Source organism: Clytia hemisphaerica, unplaced genomic scaffold (genome assembly GCF_902728285.1).
Source record: "Clytia hemisphaerica strain Z4C2 unplaced genomic scaffold, Clytia hemisphaerica genome assembly, whole genome shotgun sequence".
Lineage (NCBI taxonomy): Eukaryota > Metazoa > Cnidaria > Hydrozoa > Leptothecata > Clytiidae > Clytia > Clytia hemisphaerica.
The window spans coordinates 103,014-111,874 of NW_027104114.1; the positions used below are offsets into that span (position 1 = coordinate 103,014).

The 8,861-nt window shown below is 35.2% G+C and overlaps 1 protein-coding gene across 1 annotated transcript; it reads right to left on the reverse strand.

Annotated features, from left to right (window-relative positions):
* Positions 1 to 963: 963 nt before the first annotated feature.
* On the reverse strand, positions 964 to 8,829 carry LOC136813359 (histone deacetylase complex subunit SAP30L-like). The gene is made up of 4 exons (XM_067069868.1): positions 8,639 to 8,829; positions 8,311 to 8,412; positions 6,243 to 6,341; positions 964 to 1,878 (listed from the first exon to the last, which is right to left on the reverse strand). Exons 1-4 carry the CDS (start codon positions 8,786 to 8,788, stop codon positions 1,756 to 1,758), a joined length of 474 nt encoding a protein of 157 aa, XP_066925969.1. The 5' UTR covers positions 8,789 to 8,829; the 3' UTR covers positions 964 to 1,755.
* Between the last annotated feature and the right edge of the window lie 32 nt (positions 8,830 to 8,861).

Sequence of the window (8,861 nt, forward strand, 5' to 3'; positions counted from 1 at the left end):
TTTAAGGCATTTATGCTTTAGGAACTTCAAACATGAAAAATGTCTGTTAATATATATGTTTATTTTTCGAAAATTCGAAGTCGGTAGTTATTTGATGACTGATGAGTTTACATTATTGTTTAATCAGCAAATCGACTTCAAAAATTAGCAAGTGCGAGGTTCAATTTCTGTTTGATTTGCGTCCATAAATGTATGCTTAAAATTAAAAACGTGAACAAATAACAAAGCGTCAAATTCGAATAGGGGAGTGAACCATCTAAAATGCATTATACATAGACCACAACGAAATTTTTAGATTTTACACTGATCAATCATTAAAAACAAAATGATGGTCGAGGATAATCAAAAAAGAGGAAAAGTCATTTAACTCGAACATTAAAAGTTCCACAAAAGTTTTCCGTAGTTAAAAAATCGGAAAGGGTCAGCTCCCTTACAGCGCCATTATGTCAAATATAAGTGTCTCTCATCAAATAGCTTTGAGAGTAAAACCTTTTCCTCCATTCAAAAGGAAAACTTTAATTAAAATAATAAAAAAAATCAAAATTTCGTGTCGATTTCTTTACAAATGCCTGGCAAAATCTTCATAATAAAAAAAGCACTATCAGTTTTGCGGAACTCATTTCCCAATACACGTTTTTTTATATAAGGAACCTTAACTTTGCTCCGAGCCTGGAGTTCCTTATTTTTCCAGAAGATTTCAGCTATCGAGTTCCTTATTTACTTAGCTGTGAAGATTGGATTTGCTAAGTATGTATGTAACTTATGTATAAAGTATAACAAATAAAAAAGATGTTTATTGAATGTTGTCCTCTCTGTTCCTTAACTTGTTTTCTTATTCTCAGCCTGACCAGTTCTTTAACAATTCCTTATTAAGCTTATTTTTGGAACCATAATTTTCAGCCTCAAGTTCCTTATAAAAAAGTGAGCTTAATTCTAGGAATGACTCATTGACAAAAGTGGACGTCCAAAATTGACCTTTACACAGCCATTTTGCTTCTTTCTTTTCTTTTGTCTCACAAAGGCCACTAAAAATTTTACAATTGAAAAAAAAAATCATAAATTACACACAATAATTATCTTTTTGCAAGACCTCAATTTAAAACAAAATGACGGAGTGATCTCGTTTCCAAAATTCTATATTTCAACTGATTGACGTAGTTGAAAGAACATCAAAAAAGCCAAAGGTATTGGCTTGTGCTCTTTTTGAGCGATGAGTTCGTGGGGGGCCCCCTTCATGGATCTGATAAAAAATTTCCGAAAATTGAAATTAATTTATATGATCTTGTCAATGCAATAATTTTACTCAAACTATTCAAGCTTTTGCATTCATCATGTCCTAATGCAACTATATACAATATTCAGGAATGAAGAGATACTATAAATTATAAAATTCCTAGGTAAGGGTGTTGGCATCCTCTAACGTATTTATGGTGCTCCTTATACAACCTACGGTTTTGTAGAGTTCTACGATTCAGACTATAAAATTTCCTGTCAGTTAAAATCTAAAAACTGAAAACCTGTCCAAAGCAAAATTCGGTGGATTTTTCTAATAGAAAACTCATTAAAAACCACACGGGAGCTGGCTACATCATCATCTAAAACACAAGTGCTTAAAAAGGTACCAACGAGGCACTGAGGCAGTGCAGTCGTATATTCATCTCAATCGTAGTACACAAAAGAAAAGTCCAAAATCGATGTCCAACCCCAATAACTTGATGCAGAATCTCAAAACAATCCTTTGGTCAACTGAAGAATCTAGATAACGGCATCAGCTGGTCTTTGATCCAGCTTGCTTTTGTACGTTTTGACCATGTAAATGAAATAAGTGATTGTTTCTCTTTCCGGTACGGATATCGTTCGAAAGTGTTTATGGATGTTCTATTGGAAAGAATGGAGAGGTTTTTAAGGTTGATGAGCGAAAGCATGTTCGCGTTAAAGAAAGATTACAAATAGATAATGACGATAGAACTGACTGCTTGACAAGGAATTTTCAAAGTGAGCCACGCATCTCGAATTTGCCTTATAGACAGGTACGAGCCGGGAAGTATCTTATCCATTTGGTGGACTAACTTTCTTGGGATTTTTCTTGTTCCTTATGGCAATAAGAATATTTTAAGCTTCTGGGCCACCTGGATTTCTCACATGGGTATCCATAATGGCGGATTTTTGGTCATGTGACCCCCGTAGGCAAAACTGAAAATCTTCCCAACTCAAATATAGGCATATCATATATCAATCGATCGGAAATTTGATACTGATTAATTTTAAGATATAAAGTTGGGTCTGAAAACTTTCTTATCTCGAGATATAAATAACTTTCGTTTTCTCAGGTTTGGCTGCAGGTTGTAGGCGGGCTTTCATGGAGTGAGGCAATTCTTTTAGTCATATCTCAAGAAATATGCTTTTAAACATATCAAAACTTTATGTGCTCCTAGAAAAGACATTGAAATTGTTTGTGCAAATTTTCAATAAGTTTGCAGTAAAAACGTGTATTTTACAGACCAGAGTACAATTTCCTTACCGTCGAAAAAAGATTTTTTTCTCTCGAAATTGGCCTTTTTGTCTGAAATGAATGATCGAAATGTTTCCCAATAAGGTTTAGAGCCAATCACTTCTTCGTAATCTCACTCAGAGGGGTACTTAGCAACAAAATAAGGGCTAAATGTGTCCGGTCAGCACTTTATAAGCATGATTTACGGTAAGACATGATCCCGAAAACGGTGAAATTTCCAAACAATTAATGAAAATTCTCTCATTGCATCTCAACATAAAACGAGAACCTTCTGTTCTTTAGATTGCCTAATGCAAAGAATTATGAATAACGTAAATCGTTACAGTGTGTATTTTACAGACCAGATTTAAGTGCTTCTAGGAGCTTGTCTTGTCCTAAAACGCTTTGGATTACTACAGAAATACCCAAACTTGAGAATTTACTGAGTTAATCCGTCAAAATGCGCCAATTCCTTTATCTTTATTATTCATGCATGAAACGAGATTTAGAGGGCTTAGAATCTGTGTTGTCTATAGGGCCACAAAACGTCGGCACAATATGGCTTCGAGAGGCGATAAGCCTAGGCCATTGCAATGGAAGCCTAGTGATGGAGCTATATCTGTGAACCTGCTTGGGGCTATGCTGGTTACTGTTACAATTATAAGAGGTGTATAATGGTTCAATGCATCATTGTATATCCGCTTTAACTACATGAATGCAACACAACGCCTTCAGCCAGTTGAAGAAGCCAGACTCTAAGAATTTTAACTAAAAGTGCTTTCAAGAAGTTATTGTCGATTAAAATAACGCTTCTCTCAAGGTACATGTCAAAATTATCCTCGTTTTCTTACAAAAATCTAAGTATAATATTAAGAAATCTTGATTTTAAAATTCTTAGTTGTTTCGGACATGGCTTGCTGATGGTGATCCCATTTTCCTTTCCCTTCATGAGGTTTTAAAGTTTTAGAATTGTCTGGTCTCTGTGGCTTCGTCCGAACATGAACATAAACGACTGGACATCCTTCTCCTTCGTATTTTTTGTAGAAAGCACTGCTAGCTTCGTTGCCGCCTCGTTAAAACATAAAACGAAACAATAAATCTTGATGATCTACCTCTGGAATACCTTGCTAACAACGTCAAAACAACGACAAAAGTCTCTGTTGTTCTATTCTTCTCAAGTCTTTTATCCATATCATAACAAAGATAACAGATGCGAAATCATCGTCATTTGTCAAAACTCCGACGAATATTTATAAATTTTGACTGAAAAGTATGAAATAATATCGAGTATATAGGATTGAGAGTATAGGATTCAAATTATGATATTCTTATGACACTAACCTGAGATCAGATTGTGATGGTTTTCTGCCCACCACGCTGAAGCTCTAAAGGGATGGGTGAAAACATACAATCTGACGAATATGCAATCTTGAAATCGTAAGGACCGCGTTCGTCTAAAAGGACTGGGGATGACAACAAAGTTGCGTGATTGTGTTTATGAATAGGGCGCCGTATCAGTTTTTGACTTTCTGGCGGACAACTAGATTCTTGTTGTAAAATTTTCCGCGGTAGGACTATTTCCCTCAGATGTATAATTTTCAAGCACCTTTAGAGGTTTACCGTGCGCGTAAGAAAATTATGAACAGCTGTTATCAGGTTATATGACACAGGCCCTCAACTTTGGCATACTTTTTTTTTCAAGCCAATAAAAAAACTAATTGGAATGATAAAAGTGATTCAAAAGTATACACGCAGTTGAAATTCTCCATTTCAGCGTATAAAAATTTGAAAACAATTATTTTGTGACTTAAGAGTAACTAGCCGTGTGTGCAGTGTCGCACGCTGCGTGTCCCAATCCAGCAAATCACTATATATCTAAAAAACCCTAACGAACGAAAGATAGCTGCCGATTGATGATAAGATTTTGATTTTATAAAAGAAAGGAGAAAAAAGTTCAACGCCATGAAGAGGAAGCTTTGTAGAGCTTTGTTAGACTTTCGAAAACTTTTTACAAAACGTTGTAAACACACACGTTTTAGCGTTTTAATATATAGATTTCCAAGCTATCAAGCTATCTATCAATCATTTTACGTAAGTAATTCAAGGAAATAGCATTGTGAAGGAATATCGTCGGATTTTTTATACCAATTTTAAAATACAGGCGGCAACGAAGCTCGCTTCAAAGACACAATGGAAGATAGATGTCCAGTTATGATTTATCCCATGTGAAGGCGCAGTAGTGTACCAAGTATTGACCGTCGTCTAGGAGATCAGGACTAACTCCAACTCGGTGCTGTGTTTCACTTAATGAAAAGTAAATGCTACTTTGCTAGGGCCAACCTATACCATGTGAGGGTCGTTGGGTGGACAGAAACTCTACAGGCCGTTCAACGACTGAGCGACAAATCTGTGCTAGTGTCTTGCTAGTGTCTAGCAAGCTTGCAAGAAATAAAAAGTTTGGGGTTTTGTTCTTTTTTAGGAAAATAATTCAAAGTCTGACGTCTCGCGCATACAAGGCTATCCAGGCTTACTGGTTTCAAAGCCAGACTAATTTTATCAAAATTTTATGCTATGCAGTTCTGCATGTTTTAAGCACTTCTCGAAGTCTCAAAGGCAGGTTACACAGATTTCTCGTTACATGCATGAATAATAAAGATATAGGAATTAGAGGATCTTGACGGATTATCCTCAGTAAAATTCTCCGGCTCGGGTTTTTCCGTAGTAAGTCTAAACAGCTTAGAGCAATATAACCACCTAGAAGCACTTAATTATGGTCTGTAAAATACACACAACGATTTACATGTTTTCTTAATTCTTTGCATGTGTCAAACTAAGGAATAAGGTTCAACTTCGTTTAATGTCGAGATACAATGAGAGACTTAGTCAAATCTTTGAATATTAGCTTGGAAATTTCACCGTTTTTGAGATAAAATCTTACCAAAAAAACATGTTTATAAAGTGCTGACCGGACACATTTATCCCTTATATATTCCCCAAGTACCTCTCTGAGTATAATATGCAGAATTAAGTGGCTCTAAACCTTATTAAGAATCATTTCATTCATTCATTTCAGACAAAAAGGCCAATTTTAAGAAAAAAAGATCTATTTGGACGGTAAGGAAATTGTACTCTGGTCTGTAAAATACACATTTTTACTGCAAACTTATTGAAAATTTGCACAAACAATTTTCAATGCCTTTTCTAGGAGCACATAAAGTTTTGATATGTTTAAAAGCATATTTCTTGAGATATGACTAAAAGAATTGCTTCACTCCATGAATGTCCGCCTACAACTGCAGCCAAACCTGAGAAAACGAAAGTGATTTATATCTCGAGATAGGAAGGTTTTCAGACCCAACTTTATATCTTAAAATTAATCAGTATCAAATTTCCGATCGATTGATATATGATATGCCTATATTTGGGTCGGAAAAATTTTCAGTTTTGCCTACGGGGGTCACATGACCAAAAATCCGCCATTATGGATACCCAGGTGAGAAATCCAGGTGGCCCAGAAGCTTAAAATATTTTCATTACCATAAGGAACAAGAAAAACCCCAAGAAAGTTAGTCCACCAAATGGATAAGATACTTCCCGGCTCGTACCTGTCTATTAAAATATAACACTTAATTTGTACTCCAATTTTTGTAAGACTTTCAGAGTTTGGAGAAATAATTTTCACAGTCCAGATAAAATGATTGAAAAAACTCTAATCTTTTAGTTCCAACTTGTATGGCATTCATATACTTACATCAATAAGCATGGATTTGCTCATCCCAGGGCGTGTTGGAATGCGATAATGTCGTTTGTACCGCCGTAAAGTTCCAACGGGTAATTGAGATAAGTCGACCTGAACATAAAACCGAAAACAAAGCAAATTACGTTAAATTTATACTTGCGTAGAGCTTATTGGAAGGAAGGATGATTCCGTTGATGCGGAGAGCATGGACCATCTCAAGGGATGGATACCTATTATTTTCAGACATTATTCACCCTGTGCTCGCAAAACAACAGAGTCATGGCGTATTCGGCGACAAGCGGAATAGAATGATGTGCTCTCGCGAGTGTTTTGTTCATCTGAGCAACGTCATCCTTACATATACAATGTCTGGCATACTTCCCAACACAGTGCCCCCTGTACTAACGCACTTTGTAATAAACGCCGCACTTTGTAATAAACGCCACACTTTGCAATACCTGACGCACTTTGTAATACACCTTAACGCACTTTGTAATACCTGACGCACTTTGTAATAAACGACCTAACGCACTTTGTAATACCAAAAACTGACGCACTTTGTAATAACACCTGACGCACTTTGTAATACAAAAAAGCTGACGCACTTTGTAATAACATCTGACACACTTTGTAATAATTTAGAGAATTTCTAACGTTTTTTACCCCCTGATGATGTCATCCATTTTGCCACCACTTAAAAAAAAGGACTCCTCCTCTAACTTTTTACCACTTAATATTTTGTAGCCAAAAAATATCAAAAATTCACGATAGGAGTGCAACCGATTGTCATCTATAATCATTTGTTGAGGTCTGGTAACCCAGTAATCGGTCAATTTTGTAGATAAACCATTCAAAAAGGCAATCGTCATTTTATGCATATTTATTATGATGGTTTTTAAGTTTTGTTGTGGCTATCGAGGAGGTAAAAGAGTTTCAAAAAATAAATATTTAGATGTATTGGAGATACAAGTCTAGTTTTTAAAGCCTCAGTAACCTGGGTTTATTTGTAAATTGACAGAGTAGGTTTAAGTGTTATTCCATGTTTCAAGTTTATCTGCTTTAATCGGATTAAAAAATTAGAATTTTTGTACTTTCCCTTTTTAGTGAGTTGTCAAAAATGATGGTCGACGGATTAACCTCAATCGAAATGTTTATAAAATAAATCATTTGATGAGGTATTTCTTTCTCAGAGTTGTATAATTCTATGATAATTCTCTCGTTTAGAACAAAGTTGAAACAACTATCACTTCTTTTGTCTTGTAAACAATTATATAAGGATGGGGGCCTTGTTTTTGGGAAGCTTGCTCAGGAAAAATACTCCAAACATCTACAAGATAGTTTGCAGTGAAAAGGTGGGAAACATGATCTTAGGCTCAAAATTTTACGTCATATAAAGGGAAGGGAAGAGATTTACGCTTTTGAGTAAAATAAACCCCCTCCCATTTCCATGCATAGTTTGACTCCTGAAGTGCTTTTTTCAATTCGTTCTTTAAAAGTTCGTCCCTTTTTTGTCATACACTTTAATTTCTTTATAAGCATAACGTTATAAGCATACTTAGGCTCAAATTCGGCAAAAAAATAAGAATCATGCTAAGCATGAAATGCAAAAAATTTGTGCAGCTTTTATAAAACGCTGACCTTTTTAGGGCTGCTTTTAAAGCTGTTTGAGCTTTCTTGGACCAAAGATTTTCACCTGCAGCGCCAAATTTCAAAGAAAACTTTCATTCTTTGAGCCGAATCAATGTTCCAACTTAAAAATACAAAATTTTCTTGAACCCAAAGAAAATCAACAAATCGAAGTCTAAGCATGTAAATAAGCATAAATTAAGGCTGAAAATGAGATTTTGCTAAGCATATTGAGCCTCGACCCGATTTTCCCGTATGCTTATAAAAGAAAGAGATTCTTTTGTATTTCCCTCTTCATCGAAATGTTCCTCTCAGGGCATTTTTATATTCATCATCCAAGCTAGTTAAAAATATTATTTACACGGGATACGAGATGTTTTAGTTGATGAGGGACATACACATGCCATAGAGACTACTAGTAAAATGCTGTTTCAAAAGAGATAGAGTAACAAACCTCTGGATAATCATTTTCTTCATCTGAATCTTTCCTTTTTCTTTTGTTTCTTGCTTTTTGTATGATGTTCTTGTGGTAATCACAAATGTATGTGTGCTTCACCTATCACGTTTGAAAGGTGATAAAAATTTCGTTGCAAATTTACATTTGACCCCTTAACACAACGAGACATATTTATCCAACGTTAACGCCACTCTTTTTCAAAGACGTGACAGGACTAATACACCCAAGATAATTTACATACCTTTTGGAAGAATTTCGCCCGGAAAAGAAAATTTCACTAAAAGAATGAAACAAAAAATTGATTTGTATCAAGTACAATACTTACGTTAGAATCCAATGAGAACTTCAATTTTCTTTGTTCCACCAACTTCTGAACACGAAAATTGAAACTAGCATTGCCAGATTGTTTCTTACACCTTTCACCATTCTCCACCAAGCAACAAATCTGCTCTCGTTCAGACATTTTATTTTTCATCAAGATTTCTTTTTATTGTAATGATTTCTTCACTACTGTAAAACAAACAAACAAATAAATGAAGAATGAGAGT